Here is a 23,310-nt window from a genome sequence, read left to right as displayed (position 1 = left end):
AGTGAATAAGGTCAAATCAGGGGAAAATGATAAGTTAAAATGAAAGGCACTTTATCTGAATGCACAAAGCATTTGTAACAAGATAGACAAATTAATGGAACAAATAAATATAAATGGGTTTGATCTGATGGCCATTACAAAGAAGTGGTTGCATGGTGACCAAGGTTAGCAAATAAATATTCCAGGGTACTTTCTGTTTCACAAAGACCAAATGGAAAAGGAGGGTGGCTAACCTTGGTAATAATGATGACATAAGGACAGCAGTGAGGAAGGATCATAGTTCGGAACAGCAAAGAGTATAATCAGTATGGGTGCAGATAAGAAATAACAAAGGCCTGAAAACACTGGTGGGAGTAGTTTATAGACCATCTAATAGTAGCTCTGCTGTTGGACAGAGTATTAACCAAGAAATAAACGAAGCTGGTAACAAAGGTAGTGCAATAATCATTTGGGACTTTTATTTTCATATAGGCTGAACAAATCAAATTGGCAAAAGTAAGTTGGAGGATGAGTTCGTGGAATGCATTTGAGACAGTTTCTTAGAACAATATGTTGTGAAACCAACTAGGGAAGAGGTTATTTTAGATCTTGTCTTGTGTAATGAGACGGGATTAATTAGTAATACCAGAGTAAGAGATTCTCTGGAGAAGGGTGATCATAATATGAGAATATAATAATTTCGCATTGAGTCCGAGAGTGATGTACCTCATAAGTCTGAAACTAATATGAAACTTAAATAAAACCAATTACATAGGTACAAGAGTCAAGGTGTCTAAGGTGGATTGGGAAATTAGATTAAAGGGCATGATGGTAGATAAGTAATAGTAAACATTTAAAGAAATATTTCATAATTCTAATTGAGCATATATTACATTGAGAAATAAAAATTCCATAGGAAATGTGATCCATCTGTGGTTAACTAAGGAGGTTAAGGATAATATTAGATTAAAAGAAGAGGCTTATAATATTTCCACAAAGAGTTGTAAGCCTGAGGGTTGGGAGAGTTGTAGAACCCAGCAAAGAATGGCCAAAAAATTGATTAAAAGGGATAAAATAGAATATGAGAGTAAATTAGAAAGAAATATAAAAACAGATTGCAAGAGTGTCTACAAGTATGTAAAAAGATCTGCAAAAATAAGCATGGGTCCCTTAAAAGCTGAGAAAGGGCAAATTATAATGTGGAATAAGGAAATGGCAGAGTCTTAAGCAATATTTTATGTCTGTTTTCACAGTAGAAGACACAAAAAAGTACCAGAAATAATGAAGAACCAAGGGTTTAATAAGATTGAGGGACTTAAAGTAAATGAAATTAAATAAGTTTAAATTAATAATTAAAGTTAAGAAAATACTGGAGAAATTAATGAGACCAAAAACTGATAAATTCCCTGGACCTGATGGCCTACATCCTAGAGTTCTAAAAGAGGTGGCTGCAGAGATAATGGATGCATTGATTATGATGTTCCAAAATTCCAGGTTCTGCAACAGTGCCAGTGGGTTGGAAGGTAGCAAATGTGACACTGCTATTCAAGAAAGGAGGGAGGGAGAAAAGAGAGAACTGCAGGCCAGTTGGCCAGACATCAGTTGTCAGGAAAATACTGGAATCCATTATTAAGGAAGTGGTAACAGGGCACTTAGAAAATCATAATATGATTAAGCAGAGTCAGCATGGTTTTATGAAAGGGAAATCATGGTTGACAAATCTATTAGAGTTTTTTGAGGTTGTAAGCAGCAGGATAAAGGGGAACCACTGGACATAGTACATTTTGATTTTCATAAGGAATTCGATAAGGGGTCATATGAAAGGTTGTTACACAAGATAAGGGCTCATGGGGTTGGGGGTAATATATGGCTAAAGGAATGGTAAAGGAGAGAAAACAGAGACTAGGAATAAACAGGTCATTTTCGGTTAGCAGGTTGTTACTAGTGGGGTGCCACAAAGATCAGAGTTGGGGTCTCAGCTATTTACCATCTACACTAATGACTTAGATAACGGAACAGAGTGTAATGTATCCAAGTTTGCTGATGATACGAAGTTACATGGGAAAGTAAGCTGTGAAGAGTACACAAAGGGCTGAATTTTCTCATTCGAATCACGAGTCCAACTTCACACGTAAACCTAAACGTGCGTGCGTTGGGACATCAAGCTAATTAAGGAGCCACCTCCGGGAGCGTCATCGAATTAGGGGCGTCAAGTGGTCTGAGGATGTGGGAGGGCCAATCAGAGTGCCCAAAGTGAATGGCATCTGGCAAACTCACTGTGAATGCAGTGTGCTGCTGAGGTGAATGGAGAATGAGAGGGTGGCACAAGATGGAGGTGCCATACTGCTGATGGGACCAGCAGCCAATTGCTCACACCCAGCACTATCTGGTAGATCTATTTTCGGGTGACAAGCAAACAATTGTAAGCATTTGCCTACGAATGTCCTGAGGAATGCCAATTTTAAAGTGACCACTGTATATGAATCTCATGGCTCACAGACGTCCTGCTCTGCCCTCACCTCCTATGGATAGATGAGCTGCAGACACAGTGGGGATCCTGTGTGCCACTGGGAACATTCCATAACCTTCCAAAAACGCCCACTAATTGCCTCCATAATTACCTTAATTGGCTTCCTGCCGCTGATGGGTGGGTTGCTGTCACTGCTCTGATGCCACCTCCGGTATTACGAGAAGGCGGGAACACTTTGGGGAGCCGACACAACGCAATGGCATTTTATGCCATTTTCCCAGCACCCATTGTTGGATCCTCCAGTAAAGACACTTAACATGACTGAGACTTAACTTGCTTCACAGACTTTATTCGGCGGTCTTCACTCTCTAGATACAGCCCTTCAACCTATGCTAGCTGACCTTTTACTCCCAGGTCAGATGACCTCCTAACTAGTACAGAATGTACCTTATATTATCTAATGTGTGAGTACTGTATTGTATTTAATATGCAAATCCACATAACACTCAGTTCTCATCATGACATTCCCCCACCTCCAAGGTGCTGGGAGAATTCCCCACAAAGAGTCTGCAAAGGGTTATAGATAGGTTAAGCGAGTGGACAAGCAGGTGGCAGGTGGAATATAATGTGGTGAAATGTGAGGTTATCCACATGGGTAGGAAGAATTAAAAAAACAGTATTTTTTTAAATGGTGAGAGTCCATTAAATGTTGGTGTTCAGAGGGAATTGGATGTCCTTATACATGAAACACTGAAAGTTAACATGCAGGTACAACAAGCAATTAGGAAGGTAAATTGAATGTTGACCTTTATTGCAGGAGGTTTGCAATATGAGTAAGGAAAACCTGCTGCAATTGTATAAGGTTTTGGTGGGACCACACATGGCGTACTGTGTACAGTTTTGCTCTCCATACCTAAGGAAAAAGAAAGACTTGCATTTATATGGCACCTTTCACGACCACTGGACATCTCAAAAGTGCTTTACAGCCAATGAAGTACTTTTTGAAGTGTAGTCACTGTTGTAATACAGGAAACACAGCAGCTAGTATGTGGACAGCAAAATCCCACAAACAGCAATGTGATAATGACTGGATAATCTGTTTTTGAGATGTTGATTGAGGGATAAATGTTAGCCAGGACACCAGGGATAACTCCCCTGATCTTCTTCAAAATAGTGCCATGGGATCTTTTAAATCCACCCAAGCAAAAAGATGGGGTTTCAGTTTAATGTCTCATCTGAAAGACGGCACCTCCAACATTGCAGCGCTCCCTCAGTACTGCATTGGAGTGTTGTGATGTTCTTGGGACTAAACAGTAAGATCCAGCCAGAGTTAGTAAGAGATACAGAACTGCTGCATGTACTTTTAAAAGGTGCATATGGTAGCCTTAAGTGGACAAATTGCACAACATAAGCATAACTTGAACATTCAACTTTACAAAGAAACATATTCTAACTTTTATATTAATTTAGCAATGAACTCAGTCATATACAATGAGATGAAAGATTTGTTCACCAACTGACAATAGTTCACTTCGTAACATATCACTTAAGTATGGAGGACGTTTTCTCTCATAAGTAGGATATTGTCTGACATCAGGTGTAGTCTCATTTAACTCATGTTCTTCATCTGAGTTGCCGATGCTGGCATCAGGTTCAATGCTTATGAATGATGTTTCCTGTGCTTTGAAGAATTACACATTTCATGTGATGATTTGCGAACTGTACCTAGCAATCATCACTGATCATTTTGTGTTGGTCACAACAAATGGTTGGATGTCATAAGGGGTTGTTTGCTTTCCAACATGACAATCACGTTTCACAAGTACTTTATCTCCTGGCTTTAATGGTGTAGCTCTAAATTTCATGTTTCGCTCTGCATTTACTTTCATTCGTTCCTTCTGTTCTCGATCGTGTTTGCTTACATGGTGATCATTAGCTCATGTGTGCATAGGATGTGCACAGTTGAATATAGCTGGAGGTTTTCCAGTAGTTGAGTGAGGAGTCGTTTTGTAATTATGAAAATAACGATACAACTCTTTCTTCTATGACTTGCTGTCAGCAGTAGCTGTATATGTCATTTTTTTCAAGGTAGACATAAATCTCTCGACTTTTCCATTAGCTCTTGGCCAATGGGGTGTGATTTTTTGATGAGCGAAAACTAGGTTGTTCGTAAATTTATTGAACTCATTGCTGTGAGTTGGGGTCTATTGTCACTTCTCACTGTTTCAGGGATTCCAAATAAGGTTAAAATCTGGTCAGGCTTTGTGATCACTGCTTTCATTGAAGTTGAAATCACTAATTCCACGATTGGGCATCTGCTGTATTTGTCAGTGTCAACAAGCAGGTGTTCACCAGTAGGCAAATCTGCAAAGTCAATGCTAACTTCAATCCATGGTCCTGGAGGTAGTTCAGACATCCTGAGAGATCATGAAGATTTGACATTGTGGTCGCTTGACATGGCAAACACTGATTGATTTTGTGCTCTACCATGCTGTCAATTCCTGGGAACCATACCTTTTTTCTAAGGAGTTGCTTGATTTTGACAATTCCCTGGTGACTTTCATGTGCTATATCGACAAGATTCCCTCAATGAGTCTGCATAACACGAGATCAGATGTGGTTGTAATGGTGAGCTCATTTTGAACATTGTGAAGACCTTGTCGTGTGTGAGTGATTTCATTTGTAGACGCTTTCTCGATCACGTCTTTCCAGTTTCGTGATTTCATAGCCTTCATACATAATTGCAATGCCTCATCTTGTTTTGTTGCCGTTCTGATGTCAGATAGCTTTAGCAACTTTGGCACTGCATTTAGGCTTACGTAGTTAAGATGTTGTTCAACAACCTTTTCCTCACGACTAGTAGGACCCATTGTTGGCAACAGATGTCATGAAAGGTAGTCCTCTGGGTTGACCTTGCTTGGATGATACTCAACTTGGAACTCGTACTCTTGTAGTTTGAGTATCCAATGCTCTATTCGAGTGGGTGGTTTGCAATGTGAATTGTTGAACAAGCTCACGAATGGTCTTTGATCATTTATTACTTCAAACTCACGTCCATACAAGTAGAGATGAAAGTTTAAGATACTCCAAGTGACTGAGAGTGCTTCACTCTCTGTTGCGAATAACATTACTCTATGGGCGTTAGCGATCTGTTTGCCATCGCAACCTGTCTTATCTTTCTGCATGAGAGCTACACCTAACCCAACCAGACTTGCATCCATGACTAGCTAGGTCGTTTTCTCAGGGTTGAAATAGGTATTTACGCAACTTGCTGACAACTGTCGTTTAATCTGGTGTACTGCCTGTTTGTGTAATTAAGTCCATTCCCACTTGGTGGTCTCTTTTGTCAGATTGCATACATAACATAGTGAGGTCAGGAATGAAGCAACTACAGTATATGATGAGTCATAGCAGACTCCGGACTTCCTGCACATTTGTAGGATCTGCAGTGTTTGTAACGGCTTCAACTTTCTGTTGATCAGTTGACACTCCTGCACTGCTGAACACATGACCGAAGAATTCAATGCTGCTTTCAATAAACAAGCACTTGTCTTTGTTCAAGGTGAGGTTACATTCTCTGAGATGTTGTAGGCATGCATGTAGGCATGTCTCAAATTCATTTTCACTGATGTTCAGTGTGCCTTCAAATCCTTGAATCGCTGAATGAATCATGTGCTGAAATACCTCAGCTGTTGAGTTGACTCCAAAGTTGAGCCTCTTGTATCGAAAAAGTCTGATGTGAGTGGAGAATATAATAAGATATCTTGATTATTCTGCAAGCTTGATTTGATTGTAGCCTGCATTGAGGTCAAGCTTAGAGAAGTGTTTAGCACCATTCACTTTCCCCATGATACAATCGATTGTCGGTGTCAAGTGTCTTTCTCGTTGTATGGCTTGGTTTTGTGATCGCATATCAATGCAGATTCTATTCTAGTTTTTGCTCTTGGATTTCTTGACAATTTGTATGGGTGAGACCCAAGGTGTAGACTCATCCCCAACTTTCTCACTAATGTCAAGGTCAAGTAGGTGCTAAAGTTCCTTCTCTGTCTGCTTTCTGACATGAAATGATATTCATCACTATGGAAATGTAACTGAAGGCACATTAGGGTCTACATGCAGCTTGCATGTAATATCTTTCAGTTTGCCGATATAAGTGAAGCAACCAGCATACAATTCGAGAATAATGTTGTTGTATGTAGGAATTGCGTATGTGACTGCAATCATGTGCAGATTTGTTGCTGTGTGGAAACTGATAAGCATGTCACTCTCTTCATATGTTCTAGTGTATTGTCACTGCTGTAAGGAAAAATCTTCATCATTCCTGGTTTGCAGAGAATGGGGCAATCCTGAAGTTTGTTGAACATTTTGTCTCCCATGACTTTGACAGATGCTCCTGTACCTATGAGAGCATCTACATCCGAGCAGCCAATAGTCACTATCATACGTAGCTGTTTGTTGTGTCCAAGAAAGAGCTCAAAAGTATGTTCAGGGTCATCTGCCTCGACATTGACTACATTTTCTCGCCTTTTTGCTGTGGTACGCATGCGTGGCACCATTCTGTTGGTATTTGTCTTAGTAGTTGATTTTGCTGATTAGTGACAAACATGAGCAAAGTGGTTAGGTTTTCCACAAGCTTTACACTGTTTACCAATAGCAGGATACTCTGTCTGGTCTGGGTAAGTACCACCACAGTGGAAAAACTCTTTGGACAAGTCGCAACTCTGTTTGTGAGACTCCTGTCATTGTTTTGCAGGTGATTTCCTGGCATGTGAGCAATGAATAGTGTTCACAGAAGTTGAACTCAGACTGTGATAGTTACTGTTAGCAGCTTCAACTTCAGTAGCTCTGGACTCTGAAAGCAATAGTGAGCTTGCTAACTCCAGCAGCTCCGACAGCTTCCTGTCTTTCTCAAGTGCTTTTTGGCGTAGTTGACTAGAGAGACACCTTTGATTAGTTGTGTTTTGATTTTCTGTTAGACATGTTCAACATCACCGAAGTCACATTTGCCAATGTGAGAATATAAATGATGGCTCTGAATGCACATCAAAAGGTGGTAGATGGGCATAAGCAACGCAGTGATATTGCATGATTAAGGATCGAGGATTGCGTTACTTTCAAAAATAAACTTCTCTGTAATTATCCAAGATTATTTTTTTGATTGGATGGTTATTTTGGTGAGATCAGTGTATGTGTTTCTAGCACAGTCTCAATGTGTTCCTTAAATCACCAACTTAGAATGATGTCTGCAGAAATTAGACAAACACCATCCAAAAGCTTCCTACCTGAAAGCAATATTCCCTATTGCGATTGTAATGTTCTTGGGACTAAACAGTAAAGTTCAGCCAGAGATAGCAAGAGACATAAAACTGCTGCATGCACTTTTAAAACATGGATTCCTTTTTATTCTTCCTTCCAGCTCCTTTTGCTGGCATATGTGTGTATGGTAGATTTAAGTGGACAAGATGCACAATGGAATTTTCAATACATTATGGGCTGCATTTTGTGGAGGAGGTGGAGCTCCTGGTGCTTGGCTGAAAATGCGAGGGGATCCCCGCCTAGGCCTTTTATGCCCCGCTAGAGCGATCCTCTGTTGTTTTTCTGCCTAACTGCTCCCTGCCGGGATCCCTGTCCCTTTAAAGAAAGGGATCTCACCTCCAAGAGCTGCCAGCCAATCACAAGGCCAGCAGCTCAGCAGTAGCGACAGCGCCACCGGGGGCTGTGGCCACTGCCGATATTGAAGAGGCCTTGGAGCCAGGCCCAGCCCTGGAATCCTGGACCTTAAGTAAGTGAGGGCCAGTCCGGAAGGCCCCAGTGAGGGGATTGGAAGTCCAGGGGAAGGGGTTTCCAGGGAGTTGTAAGTTTTGCCACTGGGGGTCCTCCATGGGCTACAGATTGCCCATGAAGAACAGAATAACACCTCCCCCCCCCCCCGCCCACAAGCTTGTAGGGAGGGCGCTTCATTTTACAAAGCGCCCTCCCAACTTGGCGGAGGTACCCCCGTAGGAAGAGGCCAATAAGTGGCCATTAATAGGCCTCTTAATGGCCTCCATTGGCCTCTGGGCGGGAAGGCCATCGTTGGCCTATCTTGCCTCTGGCAAAATTGTTTGGTGATGGGATGGTGACGGGCCCTCCGCCCTCTGCCTCCCATTGTGATTCTATGGCCCCCCCGCCTCTGACTCCACCTTGGGAGGGGGGGTGCACCATAAAATCCAGCCCTACAAGTGTCAGCCTTGATTTTTGCGCTGTCGCCCTGGAAGGATATACTTGCCTTAAAGGGGGTAAAACAAAGGTTTATTAGATTGATTCTCAGGTGAGATGGTTGTTTTGTGAGGAGAGATTGAGTTTTTGGGCCAATACATTCTGGAGTTTTGAAGAATGAGAGTTGAACTCACTGAAACATCAGATTCTTATGAGGAAAGGTTGGACAGACTGGGCTTGTTTTCACTGGAGTTTAGAAAAGTGAGGGAAGACTTGATTGAGGTTTATAAGATCCTGAACGGTCTTGACAAGGTGGATGTGGTGAGGCTGTCTCCTCTTGTGGGTGAGTCCAGAACTAGGGGGTACTGTTTTAAAATTAGGGGTCACCCATTTAAGACAGAGATGAGGAGAATTTTTGTCTCTCAGAGGGTTGTGCAACTTTGGAACTCTCTGCCTCAGAAGGTGGTGGAGGCAGGAACATTGAATATTTTTAAGGTGGAGGTAGATAGATTCTTGTTAGGCAACGGAATCAAAGAGTATCGGGGGTAGATGGGAGTGTGGAATTCGAAACACAAACAGATCAGCCATGATCGTATTGACTGGTGGCGCAAGCTCGAGGGGCCGAATGGCCTACCTCTGCTTCTAATTCATATGCTCGTAGGCTCATATTCCGAGAGGGCCTGACAGGTTAGATACTGAGAGGCTGTTTGCTCTGGCTGCAGAGTCTGGAACGCAAGGTCACAGTCTCAGAATAAGAGGTCAGCCATTTAGGACTGATATGATGAGAAATTTCTTCACTCAGAGTTGTGAATATTTGGAATTCTCTACCCTGAAGGTCTCTGGATGCTCTGTTGTTCAGTATATTCAAGGCTGAGATCAATAGATTTTTAGACTCTATGGGAATCAAGGAATATGGGAATCAGGTGGGAGAGTGGATTTGCGTTTGAAGCTCAACCATAATCTTATTAAATGGCAGAGCAGTCTCAGAGTCATATGGCCCACTCCTGCTCCTATGTCTTATGTTCATACAGTGGAAAATTGTCCAGGTATGTCCTGTCCACAAAAAGCAGTACAAATCCAATCCAACCAATTGTTGCCCCATTGGTCTATTCTCAATCATTAGCATAGTGATGGGAGGGTTCATTGACAGTGCTATCAAGCAGCACTTACTAATAATCTGCTCACTGATGCTCAATTTGTGTTACACCAGGGCCACTTGTCTCCAGACTTCATTACAGCCTTAGTCTAAACATGGACAAAAGAGCTGAATTCAAGACAGGGAGATAACAGTGACTGCCCTAGACATCAAGGCAACATTTGATTGAGTGTGACATCAAGGAGCCCTAGTAAAATTAAAGTCAGTGGGAAATGGGGGAAACTCTCCACTGGCTGGAGTCATACTTAACACAAAGGAAGATGCTTGTATTGTTGGAGGCTGATTATCTCAGCCCAAGATAACACTGGAGGAGTTCCTCAGAGCAGTGTCCTAAGCCCAACCATTTGCAACTCCTCAGATAATGAAGCAGTCGTTGGCTGTGTGCAACAAGACCAGGACAACATTCAGGCTTAGGGTGATAAGCAGCAAGTAACATTCACACTACACAAGTGCCAGACAATGGCCAGCACCAACAAGAGAGAATTTAACAACCTTCCCTTGACATTTAATAGCATTGCTGTTGCTGACTCTCCCACCATCAACATACTGGGGGTCACCATTGACCAGAAACTGAATTGGACCAGCCACATCAATACTGTGGCAGGTTAGAGACTGGGTATTCTGTAATAAATGACTCATCTTTTGACCCCTCAAAGCCTTTCCACCAACTATAAGGCACAAGTCTGTGATGGAATACTCTCCAGTTACTCGGATGAGTACAGCTCCAACGGCAATGCTGAAGTTCGGCATCTTCTGGGACAAAGCAGCTTGCCTGATTGCAATCCATTCATTCCCACCACCACTGCCTCACTGTGGCTCCAATGTGTTCCATCTATAAGATGCACTGCAGCAAGTTGACAGCATCTTTGAAACCCCTGACCTCTACCACCTTGAAGAACAAGGGTAGCATGCACATGGGAATACCACCATCTGCAAGTTACCCTCTGAGTAACACACCTTTCTGACTTGGAAATATATCACTATTCCTTCATCGTCACTGGGTCAAAATCCTGGAGCTCCCTCTCTAACAGCACTGTGGGTGTACCTACACTACATGGATGCAGGGGTTCAAGAAAGCAGCTCACCACCACCCTCTCAAGGGCAATTAGGGATGGGCAATAAGTGCTGGCCTTGTCAGTGACACTCAAATCCCAGCAATTAATAACAAAAATGATCCAATTATTTCCACTCAGCTGTGTTTCCCCCATAACCCTGAAAATTTTTCTTTTGAAGTAGATATTCAATTCTCTTTTGGAAGTTATGATTGAATCTGCTTAAACCACACTTTCAGGTTGTGCATTCCAGATCATAACAACTTTCTGTGTAAACTTTTTTTTATCACTCACCCTCAGTACTGTACTGAAGTGCCAGAAGGAGAGTTAAAAATGTTGCTCAGTATGGGTTAATGTACATTGGTTGGGTGGGGAGAGAAGGATTCATGGTATAGTAAGCAAAGGTGGGCTTTGGGTGGAGTAGGATTGATGGGCTGAATGGCATTTGCCTGTCTTGCACTTTATGTTCCAAAAAATGCACGGTCTGGATGGAACTAATGTTGAATGTCTGTGGAATACAAGCTTTTAAATATGGTTAAAACTCCCAGAGAGCTGGAAAAGGCCAGTCTCTCTCTTTACTACTCTCTTATCCCCATGTGTAACCACGTTGTGATTTTATATTTGTCTTTTCACACAGATTCTGAGTTATGGCTGTGGTTGTGGATAATGGAACTGGGATAATCAAGGCTGGGTTTGCAGGAGACGATATTCCCAGAGCTGCGTTTCCCTCTATTGTGGGGATACCTCAACGCCAGGTAAACTTCATAAATTGCTCAAACTGAAATACTTAAAGAGAACAAATTTCATCCCTAAATTTCCTTCTGGCTGTTGATGACTTAAACTGCATTTCCAACTGCACCCATCCTTTTACTTGAAATGTTTATTTGCATCCATAGTGCTGGACAGTTGAGGGTCAGGACAGGGAAGGACGAAATAGGTAAAAGGGCTTGGATCACACTTACTGCTGGATCATGATGGGACAAAATTGAAAAATTATTGTCAGGTTCTGATCTGTGTCGTCCTGGTTTCCTGACCGGCGGAGATGCATTGTGGAAAACAGAAGAATCAAGGAGTTAAAATAAGAAAAGAAAATGATAACAGCAGAGAACGAAGAGGATAGAGGATAGAGATGGGATATGGGAGAATAAAGGATAGGAGTGGGATATGGGAGGATAAAGGATAGATATTTGAAAGGGGTGTATGAAGGATAGAGTAGGGTTCTGAAGCTGCTGCGAAAGAAGCCTTGGAGAGTTGCAGCATTGCATCCTGTAGATAATACTCCCTGTATGTTGGTGGTGGAGATAATGGTTATTTAAGCTAGTGGATGAGGTGCTGATCAAGCAGACAGCTTTTTCCTTGATGACACGTTGTTTCATTCTCAAGATGCGAGTGTCATTGGCAAGGCCACAGTTATTGCCCATTCCTAGTTGCCATGATTGATATAACTGTGTGAATGGCTCGCCAGGCCATTTCAGTGCGCAGTTAAGAGTCAACCACTTTAGTGTGATATTGGGGAGTTACATATAGGACAGACCAGGTAAGGATGGCAGGTTTCCTTTACAAAGAAAATTAGTGGACAGTTTGGATTTTGGACGTTTAGTGATGCCAGCTTTTTATTTTTGATATTTTAAAACAAGCCTGAATGTTGTTCAGTTCTTTCTGAAAGCTGTCATGGAAGTTTCATTATCTGAGGAATTAAGAATGGAGCTGAATGCTCTGCAATCTTCATTAAGCAGTCCCACTTCTGACCTTATGAGAGAGGGCAGGTGATTGATGAAGCAGCAGTTCAGAATTGAGCCAAGGATACTGCCGTGACAAACTCCTACAAGCATCTCCTGGGGCTGAGATAATTTGTCTCCAACAACCACAACTATCTTCCTTGTGTCAGGTATTACTCCAGTCACTGTAGCGTTACAACCGAGGTGGGAGAAGTGCACTGTTTATTCTAGCTCCACTTCTCCATGGATCACAACATATATTTAAATTTTTTCTCACTTACCAATACGGTCAATCATAGAGTGTATTTTTATCCCAGAATAAAACACACCAACCAGGTTACCTTCAAATACCTACCATTAATGGCAACCATGCTACACAAAGGGTTCCCAGAGTGCCATTGTTCCTTCACTCCCATATACATTCAAGGGCACAGAGTGCCCCTCTTTATGTAGGGAGGATATGCGGTACCTCCCTTCATGCCTGCAGAGCTGTGCCCCCGGTAATACCATCCCCCCCTCAGCTCCCTTCATGTCTGTAGAGTTGTGTCCCAGTAATACCTTCCCCCCACCCACCTCCCTTCATGCCTGCAGAGTTGTGTTCCGGTAATGCCATCCCCCTCCCACCTCTGTACACATGCAAGCAGAGTTGAGATCCATATTGCAACGCTAATCTTCACTAGCTCCAGGCACTGCACCTTCTGTCCTGTTGGCTTTTATCAGTTGGGAATGGGAAGGCACGTGAAAGATGCCAGTTCACCTGAATATTCGAAGGTGCTTCCGAAGTGGCAACGGGATGCATAATGTGGCAAGGTAAGTAGCGCTTTGCATATTTAAATATGGCTCCCATTGCTGAGCGGTGGTGGAGGGGGGTGGGGCGGCGCCATGAGGCCTCGCCGCCGCGGGCAATATGTGGCCTGGCCTTCCCAGCATCAGGGAGCGTGGCGGGTCTCTCCCGGAGGCATTTTCCGGTCCGCCGTGCCACGACCCCCGATGTCGGGGGGTTCGGTAAAATCCAGCCCATGGAGTTCTATCTCTATCTTAGTCCTTTTCTACAACTATGCTAAATCTAACTGAATATTGATCATTACCAGCAAAATGTACTCCCACTGATTTCCCTTCCGCCTGTCCAGCTTCAGTTCCGAAAACTAAATCCAGAACTGCCTGTTCTCTTATTGAGCTTGCTACATACTGGCTAAAAAAAAAATCCTGAATGCAATTTAACAATTCGGTACCTTTTACACTGATTTTATCCCAGTTGATATTGGGGTAGTTGAAATCCTCTCCTAGTTTTGCTCCATTTTGTTTTAGAGAGATACAGCACTGAAACAGGCCCTTCAGCCCACTGAGGCTGTGCCGACCACAACCACCCATTTATACTAATCCTGCATTAATCCCATATTCCCTACCACATCCCCACCCATTCGCCGACCACCTACCTACACTAGGGGCAATTTACAATGGCCAATTTACCCATCAACCTGCAAGTCTTTGGCTCTGGGAGGAAATCAGAGCACCCAGCGGAAGCCCACACAGTCACAAGGAGAACTTGTAAACTCTGCACAGGCAGTACCCAGAACCGAACCCAGGTGCTGGAGTTGTGAGGCTGTGGTGCTAATTGCTCTGCCACCCCACTTCTCAGCAATGTTATTTTATTCATTCATGGCATGTGGGCATCGCTGCCTAGGCCAGCATTTATTGCCTATCCCTAATTGCCCTGGAGAAGGTGGTGGTGAGCTGCCTTATTGAACTACAGCAGTCCTGGGAGTGTAGATGCACCAACAGTGCTGTTAGGAAGGGAGTTCCAGGATTTTGAGCCAGTGACAGTGAAGGAACGGCGATATAGTTCCAAGTCAGGATGGCATGTGGCTTGGAGGGGAACTTGCAGATGGTGGTGTTCCCATGCATTTGCTGCCCTTGTCCTTCTAGTTGGTAGAGGTCGCCAGTTTGGAAGGTGCTGTCTAAAGAGCCTTGGTGCGTTGTTGCAGTGCATCTTGTCAATGGTACACACTGCTGCCAATGTGTGTCGGTGGTGGAGGGAGTGAATGTATGTGAATGGGTGCCAATCAAGTGGGCTGCTTTGTCCTGGATGGTGTCGAGCTTCTTGAGTGTTGTTGGAGCTGCACCCCTCCAGGCAAGTGGAGAGTATTCTATCACACTCCTGACTTGTGCCTTGTAGATGGTGGACAGGCTTTGGGGAGTCAGGAGGTGAGTTACTCACCGCAGGATTCCTAGCCTCTGACCTGCTCTTGTAGCCACGGTATTTATATAAGTCAGGATGGTGTGTGGCTTGGTGGGGAACGAGCAGGTGGTGGTGTTCCCATGCATCTGTCGCCCTTGTCCTTCTAGGTGGTAGAGGTCGCGGGTTTGGAAGGTGCTGTCGAAGGAGCCTTGGTGCGTTGCTGCAGTGCATCTTGTAGATTGTACACACTGCTGCCACTGTGCCTTGGTGGTGGTGGGAGTGAATGTTGAATGTGGTGGATGGGTTGCAAATCAAGCAGGTTCCTTTGTCCCGGATGGTGTTGAGCTTCTTGAATATTGTTGGAGCTGCAGCCATCCAGGAAAGTGGAGGGTATTCCATCACACTCCTGACTTGTGACTTGTAGATGATGGACAGGTATTGGGGAGCTACTCGCTGCAGAATTCCCAGCCTCTGACCTGCTCTTGTAGCCACAGCATTTATGTGGCTGCTCCACTTCAGTTTTTGGTCAATGGTAACCTCCAGGATGTTGATAGTGGGGAATTCAGTGATGGTAATGCCATTGAACATCAAGGGAGATGGTTAGATTCTCTCTTGTTTGAGATGTTCATTGCCTGGCATTTGTATGGTGCGGATATTACTTGCCACTTATCAGCCCAAGCCTGGATGTTGTTCAGGTCTTGCTGCATATGGACACAGGCTGCTTCAGTATTTGAGGAGTCGCAAATGGTGCTGAACATTGTGCAATCATTCCCACTTTTGACCTTATGATGGGGGAAGGTCATTGATGAAGCAGCTGAAGATGGTTGGGCCTAGGACACTACCCTGAGAAACTCCTGCAGTGATGTCCTGGGACTGAGATGATTGACATCCATCAACCACAACCATCTTCCTTGTGCGAGGTACGACTCCAACCAGTGGAGAGTTTCCCCCGATTTCCCATTGACTCCAGTTTTGCGAGGGCTCCTTGAAGCTATATTCAGTCAAGGGCAGTCATTCTCACATCACCTCTGGATTTCAGCTCTTTTGTCCACGTTTCGACCAAGACTGTAATGAGGACAGGAGCTGAGTGGCCCTGGCAGAACACAAATTGAGCAGGTTATTGCAAAGCAAATGCCGCTTGATAGCACTGTTGATGACCCGTTCCATCACTTTACTGATGACAGGGTGTAGACTGATAGGGCAGTAATTGGCCGGGTTAGATTTGTCCTGCATTTTGTGCACAGGACATCCCTGCACAATTTTCCACATTGCTGGGTGGATGCTAGTATTGTAGCTTTACTGGAATAGCTTGGCTAGGGGTGTGGCTACTCTGGAGCACAGGTCTTCAGTACTATAGCCCGAATGTTGTCAGGGCCCATAGACTTTGCCTACATGTTTGCTCTTCTGTCTCGCTCTGACTATGGTGTGAAACAGACTGGTAAGCTCGAGGAAGTGCTCGTTAGGAGGGAAGATGTGTTGGGGTTTTTGAATAACTTGAAGATAGACAAGTCTCCCGGGCCTGACGGGGTATATCCAAGGATGTTATGGGAAGCAAGGGATGAAATTGCAGAGCCGCTGGCAATGATCTTTTCATCTTCTCTGCTGACGGGGGTGGTACCAGGTGATTGGAGGGTGGCAAATGTTGTGCCCCTGTTCAAGAAAGGGAATAGGAACAACCCTGGGAATTACAGGCCAGTTAGTCTTACTTCGGTGGTAGGCAAGTTGATGGAAAAGGTGCTGAGGGATAGGATTTCTGAGCATCTGGAAAGACACTGCTTGATTCGGGACAGTCAGCACGGTTTTGTGAGGGGTAGGTCTTGCCTCACAAGCCTGATTGAATTCTTTGAGCAGGTGACCAAGCAAGTGGATGAGGGTAAACCAGTGGATGTGGTGTACATGGATTTTAGTAAGGCATTTGATAAGGTCCCCCATGGTAGACTTATGGAGAAAGTCAGGAGGCATGGGATAGTGGGGAATGTGGCCAGTTGGATTAAGAATTGGCTAACTGATAGAAGGCAGAGAGTGGTCTTAGATGGTAAATACTCAGCCTGGAGCCCAGTTACCAGTGGCGTGCCGCAGGGATCAGTTCTGGGTCCTCTCCTGTTTGTGATTTTTATTAACGACTTGGATGAGGAAGTCGAAGGGTGGGTCAGTAAATTTGCAGATGATACAAAGGTTGGTGGAGTTGTGGATACCGAGGAGGGCTATTGTCGTCTGCAAAGGGACTTGGATAGGTTGCAGTGCTGGGCTGAAAAGTGGCAGATGGAGTTTAACCCTGAAAAGTGTGAGGTCGTCCATTTTGGAAGGACAAACATGAATGCAAAATACTGGGTTAACGGTAGGGTTCTTGGGCATGTGGAGGAGCAGAGAGACCTTGGGGTCTATGTGCATAGATCATTGAAAGTTGCATCTCAAGTGGATAGGGCTGTGAAGAAGGCATATGGGGTGTTAGCGTTCATTAGCAGAGGGATTGAATTTAAGAGCCGTGAGGTGATGATGCAGCTGTACAGGACCTTGGTAAGGCCTCATTTGGAGTACTGTGTGCAGTTCTGGTCGCCTCATTTTAGGAAGGATGTGGAAGCCTTGGAGAGGGTGCAGAGGAGATTTACCAGGATGTTGCCTGGAATGGAGAATAAGTCTTACGAGGAAAGGCTGAACATTCTAGGCCTCTTCTCATTAGAAAGGAGAAGGATGAGGGGTGACATGATAGAGGTTTATAAGATGATCAGGGGAATAGATAGGGTAGACAGTCAGAAACTTTTTCCCCGGGTGGAGCAAAGCGTTACAAGGGGTCATAAATTTAAGGTGAAGGGTGGGAGATATAAGGGGGATGTCAGGGGAAGGTTCTTTACCCAGAGAGTGGTCGAGGCATGGAATGCCTTGCCCGGGGAAGTTGTTGAGTCAGAAACTTTAGGGACTTTCAAAAGGCTTTTGGATAGGTATATGGATAAAGGAGAATGATGGGGTATAGATTAAATTGTCCTTGACAGAGGACAAAGGATCGGCACAACATTGTGGGCCGAAGGGCCTGTTCTGTGCTGTATGTTCTATGTTCTATGTTCTATGACTACTTGGGGGCTTATACTGCACTCTCAGTAGCGTGATTGACCCTTTCCTGTTCTTCAGTTCAACTGATATGGCCTCATTGATGATCCTTCCAGCAAATCATCCCTTCTCAGCGATGTGATTGTTTTTATAAACAATATTATGTCTGCCTTCTTTATTTATCCCTTTTTTAGTTGTTTGTGGGCGTCGCTGGCTAGGCCAGCATTTATTGCCCATCCCTCATTGCCCTTGAATGGAGTGGCTTGGTCCTGGTGGAAACCAAACTAAGCATTGGTGAGCAGATTATTGGTGAGTAAGTGCAGCTTGATAGCACTGTTTGAAATTCCTTCCATTACTTTGCTGATGATTGAGTGTACACTAAAGTGCACTTGGTGGATGATGAGTCCAAGGAAGGGAGTGTAGATAGTCTGGGTCATGTCGATATCAAAAAGGAGGAGGTGTTGGGCGTCTTGAAAATCATTAAGGTAGATAAGTTCCCAGGGCCTGATGGGATCTACCCCAGAATACTGAGGGAGGCAAGGGAGGAAATTGCTGGGGCCTTGACAGAAATCTTTGTATCCTCATTGGCTACAGGTGAGGTCCCAGAGGACTGGAGAATAGCCAATGTTGTTCCTTTGTTTAAGAAGGGTAGCAAGGATAATCCAGGAAATTACAGGCCGGTGAGCCTTATGTCAGTGGTAGGGAAATTATTGGAGAGGATTCTTTGGGACAGGATTTACTCCCATTTGGAAACAAATGGACTTATTGGCGAGAGGAGCATGGTTTTGTGAAGGGGAGGTCGTGTCTCACTAACTTGATCGAGTTTTTTGAGGAAGTGACGAAGATGATTGATGAAGGAAGGGCAGTGGATGTTGTCTACATGGACTTCAGTAAAGCCTTTGACAAGGTCCCTCATGGCAGATTGGTACAAAAGGTGCAGTCACACAGGATCAGAGGTGAGCTGGCAAGATGGATACAGAACTGGCTCGGTCATAGAAGACAGAGGGTATCAGTGGATGGGTGTTTTTCTGAATGGAGGGCTGTGACTAGTGGTGTTCCGCAGGGATCAGTGCTGGGACCTTTGCTGTTTGTAGTATATATAAATGATTTGGAGGAAAATGTAGCTGGTCTGATTAGTAAGTTTGCGGACAACACAAAGGTTGGTGGAGTTGCGGACAGTGATGAGGATTGTCAGAGGATACAGCAGGATATAGATCGGTTGGAGACTTGGGCGGAGAAATGGCAGATGGAGTTTAATCCAGACAAATGTGAGGTAATGCATTTTGGAAGGTCCAATGCAGGTGGGAGGTATACAGTAAATGGCAGAACCCTTAGGAGTATTGACAGGCAGAGAGATCTGGGCGTACAGGTCCACAGATCACTGAAAGTGGCAACGCTGGTGGATAAGGTAGTCAAGAAGGCATACGGCATGCTTGCCTTCATCGGTTGGGGCATAGAGTATAAAATTGGCAAGTCATGCTGCAGCTGCACAGAACCTTAGTTAGGCCACACTTGGAATATTGTGTACAATTCTGGTCGCCACACTACCAGAAGGATGTGGAGGCTTTGGAGAGGGTACAGAAGAAGTTTACCAGGATGTTGCCTGGTCTGGATAGTATTAGCTATGAGGAGAGGTTGGATAAACACGGATTGGTTTCACTGGAACGACGGAGGTGGAGGGGTGACATGATAGAGGTTTACAAAGTTATAAGTGGCATGGACAGAGTGGATAGTCAGAAGCTTTTTCCCAGGGCGGAAGAGTCAGTTACTAGGGGACATAGGTTTAAGGTGCGAGGGGCAAAGTTTAGAGGGGATGTGCGAGGCAAGATTTTTACACAGAGGGTGGTGAATGCCTGGAACTTGCTGCCGGGGGAGGTGGTGGAAGCAGGTACGATAATGACTTTTAAGAGGCATCTTGACAAATACATGAATAGGAAGGGAATAGAGGGATACGGACCCCGGAATTGCAGAGGTTTTATTTTAGACAGGCATCAAGATTGGCGCAGGCTTGGAGGGCCGAATGGCCTGTTCCTGTGCTGTACTGTTCTTTGTTCTTGTTCTAATGGGATGGTAATTGACTGTGTTGGATTTATCCTGCTTTCTGTGGACAGGACATACTTGGGCAATTTTTCACTTTGTTGGGTAGATGTCAGTGTTGTAGCTGTACTGAAACAGCTTAGCTAGAGGCGCAGCTCGTTCTGGAGCACAAGTTTCAGCAATACAGTAAGGATGTTCTTCAGCCCCATAGCCTTTGTTCTGTCCAGTGCACTCAGCTGATTCTTGATGTCATGTGCAATTGAATTGGCAGAAGACAGGCATCAATGATGGTGAGAAGCTCAAAGAGGCTGAGAAAAATTATCCACTCGGCACTTCTGGCTGAAGATGGTTGCAAACATTTCTGCCTTTTCTTTTGCACTCATGTGCTGGGCTCTGCCATCATTGAGGACAGGGATGTCACTTAATTGTCCACCATTATTGATAATCTGATGTGTCAGAACTGCAGAGCTTTGACCTGATCTGTTGGTTGTGAGATTTCTTAGCTCTGTCTATAGTATGCTGCTTTCACTGTTGAGAATGCAAGTAGTTTTCGCACCTTATTTTCAGGTATGCCTGATGCTGCTCCTGACATGCTCTTCCATACTGCTCATTGAGCAAAGGTTAATTGTCTGGCTTGATGGAGATGGAGGACTGAGGGGTATGTTGGGCTACTGGGTTACAGATTGTGGTGGCTTACAATTCTGTAGCTGCCGCCGATTGCTCACAGTGCCTCATGGATGCCCAGTTTTGAGCAGCTAGATCTGTTCTTAATCAAAGACATGAAGGAGGTGTCCTCAGTGTGAAGAAAGGATTTGGTCTCCACAAGGCTCTGTGATAGTCTGGCAGTTATGCTCGTCTGGACTCAGCTTGGTAAGTGGGGATATCACTGAGCCACACTTGGTGGTGGACATTGGTCCCCCACCCTAATCACATGCTGTGTCTTTGCTACCCTTGGTGCTTCTTTCAAATGGTGCTCAACATGGAGGAGTACTGGATCACCAGCTGGGGGAGGGCACTCAGTGATAATCAGCAAGAGATTTCCATGCCCATGTTTGACCTGAAATCATAGGACTTAATGGGGCCCAAAGTGAACGTTGAGGACTCCCAGGACCATTTCCCGCAACAACCCCAAATTTTATACCACCATGCCTGCAGCTCTGGTGGGTCTGTTCTGCCCAGTGGGAGGACATGCACAGAAATGCTGATGATGAAGTCTAAGCTATTGGCTGATATTCTTTCACTAAGCCTATGTCAGGTTGTTGCTTGGCTGGTATAGGGGACAGCTGTCCCAGCTTCAGCATCTGTCCAAAGAGGTTGGTAGACAGGACTTTACATGCTCAAATTGGCTGGGTGTAAGTTTGTTGTCCACTAATTCAATACCTAGGAAAGGGGAGGATAAACAACAGAGTGGAGAAAGGGTTTTATATACAATAGGGTGAGCAAATCGAAGGTTAAACAATAGGGAAAGGAGAGATAAATAATAGAGTAGAAAAAGAGGAGGATGAATGATAGAGTAGGGAAAGGGGAAGATAAACAATAATGTTTTCTTTTATACTCTAGGATGCCATGGTCAGCAAAGGTCCAAAAGACCACTGTGTTGGGGATGAAGCCAGGGATAGGCCAGACATTTGGATCTCCAAGTATCCAATCAAACATGGGATTGTGACCAACTGGGATGACATGGAGAAGATCTGGCACCACGCATTCTATGATGAGCTGCAAGTTACCCCAGCAGAACGTCCTGTTTTACTCACAGAGGCACCTCTGAACCCCAAAGCAAACCGGGAGAAGATGACCCAGATGATATTTGAGAGTTTTGCTCCACCAGGATTCTATGTTGCTCTCCCCGGTGTACTCTCCATGTATGCAACAGGCCGCATCACGGGCCTTGTGTTGGACTGTGGTGATGGTGTGACCTATGCTATGCCAGTCAATGATGGTTATATGGTACCGGATAGTGTTAGGCGTCTAAGCTTTGCTGGCAGGGAGCTCAATGACTACTTAATAGAGAGTTTGATTCACCGTAGGTGCCATTTCATCACGCCTGCTGAGAAATTGGTTGCAACACATATCAAGGAGAAGCTTTGCTATGTGGCTCTTGATTATGACCAGGAGATGGCAATGGCCGCTTCCTCTTCCTCCCTGGACAAAAACTATGAACTTCCTGATGGTCAAGTGATCACCATCAGCAATGAACGTTTCCAATGCCCAGAAGCTCTATTCCAACCTTCCTTCTTGGGAATGCCATCAGCTGGAGTTCATGAGACTGCCAATGATAGCATCAAGGCATGTGAAAGCTGCATCAGGAGTGGTCTCTATGCAAATATTGTCCTGGCTGGTGGATCTACCATGTTTCCTGGCATTGCTGATCGAATGCTGAAGGAAATCACAGAACTGGCTCCGAACACAATGAAGATTAATATCATTGCTCCGCCCGAGAGGAAGTATTCAGTGTGGATCGGTGGCTCCATCTTGGCTTCTCTCTCCACCTTCCAGCAAATGTGGATCACCAAGCAAGAATATGATGAGTCAGGGCCCTCCATAGTCCATCGCAAGTGCTTCTGAAGTGATATGGCTAGGTTGGGGTTATAATGGAATAGGTAATTGCGGGGTGGTGGTGGGGTGGTGTGGGGAAGTAAATATTTAAAACAAGCTTAGTGACATTATTTTCTTTGATTTATGGCTGACATAATGATGATGATGGCAGTGACCCTAGTTCCAGTGCTGAATTTCTATGCCTTGGCCTCATTCTAGTTGCTTCAGATGATTTTCTGATATCTCTCAGTTATCTGTTCACAGCTACAACAGGCAGGTGACAGATGCTTTGCTTGCTTGTTGAAGCCAACTCCCCATGGAGGCTCAGTGACTCTAATCATATCAGCAGGCCAGATACCTCAAGATCCAAGGAACCATAGATGGCAATCACTCGTCAAGCTTCCTTCGACAGCACCTTCCAAACCCGTGACCGCTATCACCTAAAAGGACAAAGGCAGCAGATACGTGGGAACACCACCACCTGCAATTTCCCCTCCAAGCCACACACCATCCTGATTTGGAACTATATCGCCGTTCCTTCATTGTCGCTGGGTCAAAAATCTGGAACTCCCTCCTTAACAGCATTGTGGGTGTACCTACACCAGATGGACTGCAGCAGTTCAAGAAAGCAGCTCACCACTAAATTCTCAGGGGAAATTAGAGATGGGCAACAAATGTTGACCTTGCCAACAATGCTCACATTTCACAAAAGAATTTAAAAAACGAATCATAGAATCATACGGCACAGAAGGAAGTAATTTGTCCCATCAAGCCTGTGCTGGCTCTTTGAAACAACTGTCCAATTTAGTCCAACACCCCAGCTTTTTCCCTATCCCCCTGCAAATTTTTCCTCTTTAAGTACATTACCAATTGCCTTTAAAAGTTCTTATTGAATCTGAATACATCATCCTATCAACCCCCCCTTGTGAAGAAATTTCTTC

General features: G+C 44.5%; 1 protein-coding gene across 2 annotated transcripts in view; it reads left to right on the top strand.

Annotated features, from left to right (window-relative positions):
- Positions 1-22,399, top strand: part of LOC137369859 (actin-2-like) — a 33,200-nt gene extending 10,801 nt beyond the window's left edge. The window contains exons 1-3 of one of the 2 annotated variants that reach the window (XM_068031492.1): positions 5,923-6,011; positions 11,493-11,610; positions 21,395-22,399. In XM_068031492.1, the coding sequence (XP_067887593.1) occupies positions 11,503-11,610; positions 21,395-22,399 (1,113 nt within the window). In that variant the 5' untranslated portion in view covers positions 5,923-6,011; positions 11,493-11,502. Of the gene's footprint in view, positions 1-5,922; positions 6,012-11,492; positions 11,611-21,394 lie in introns of those variants that run through there. The other variant, XM_068031490.1, reaches the window with a different exon arrangement.
- The last annotated feature ends 911 nt before the right edge of the window (positions 22,400-23,310 follow it).

This window comes from Heterodontus francisci, chromosome 5, assembly GCF_036365525.1.
Source record: "Heterodontus francisci isolate sHetFra1 chromosome 5, sHetFra1.hap1, whole genome shotgun sequence".
Lineage (NCBI taxonomy): Eukaryota > Metazoa > Chordata > Chondrichthyes > Heterodontiformes > Heterodontidae > Heterodontus > Heterodontus francisci.
The sequence above is the reverse complement of the archived record's forward strand: the minus strand, read 5'-3'. Positions and strand labels throughout refer to the sequence as shown.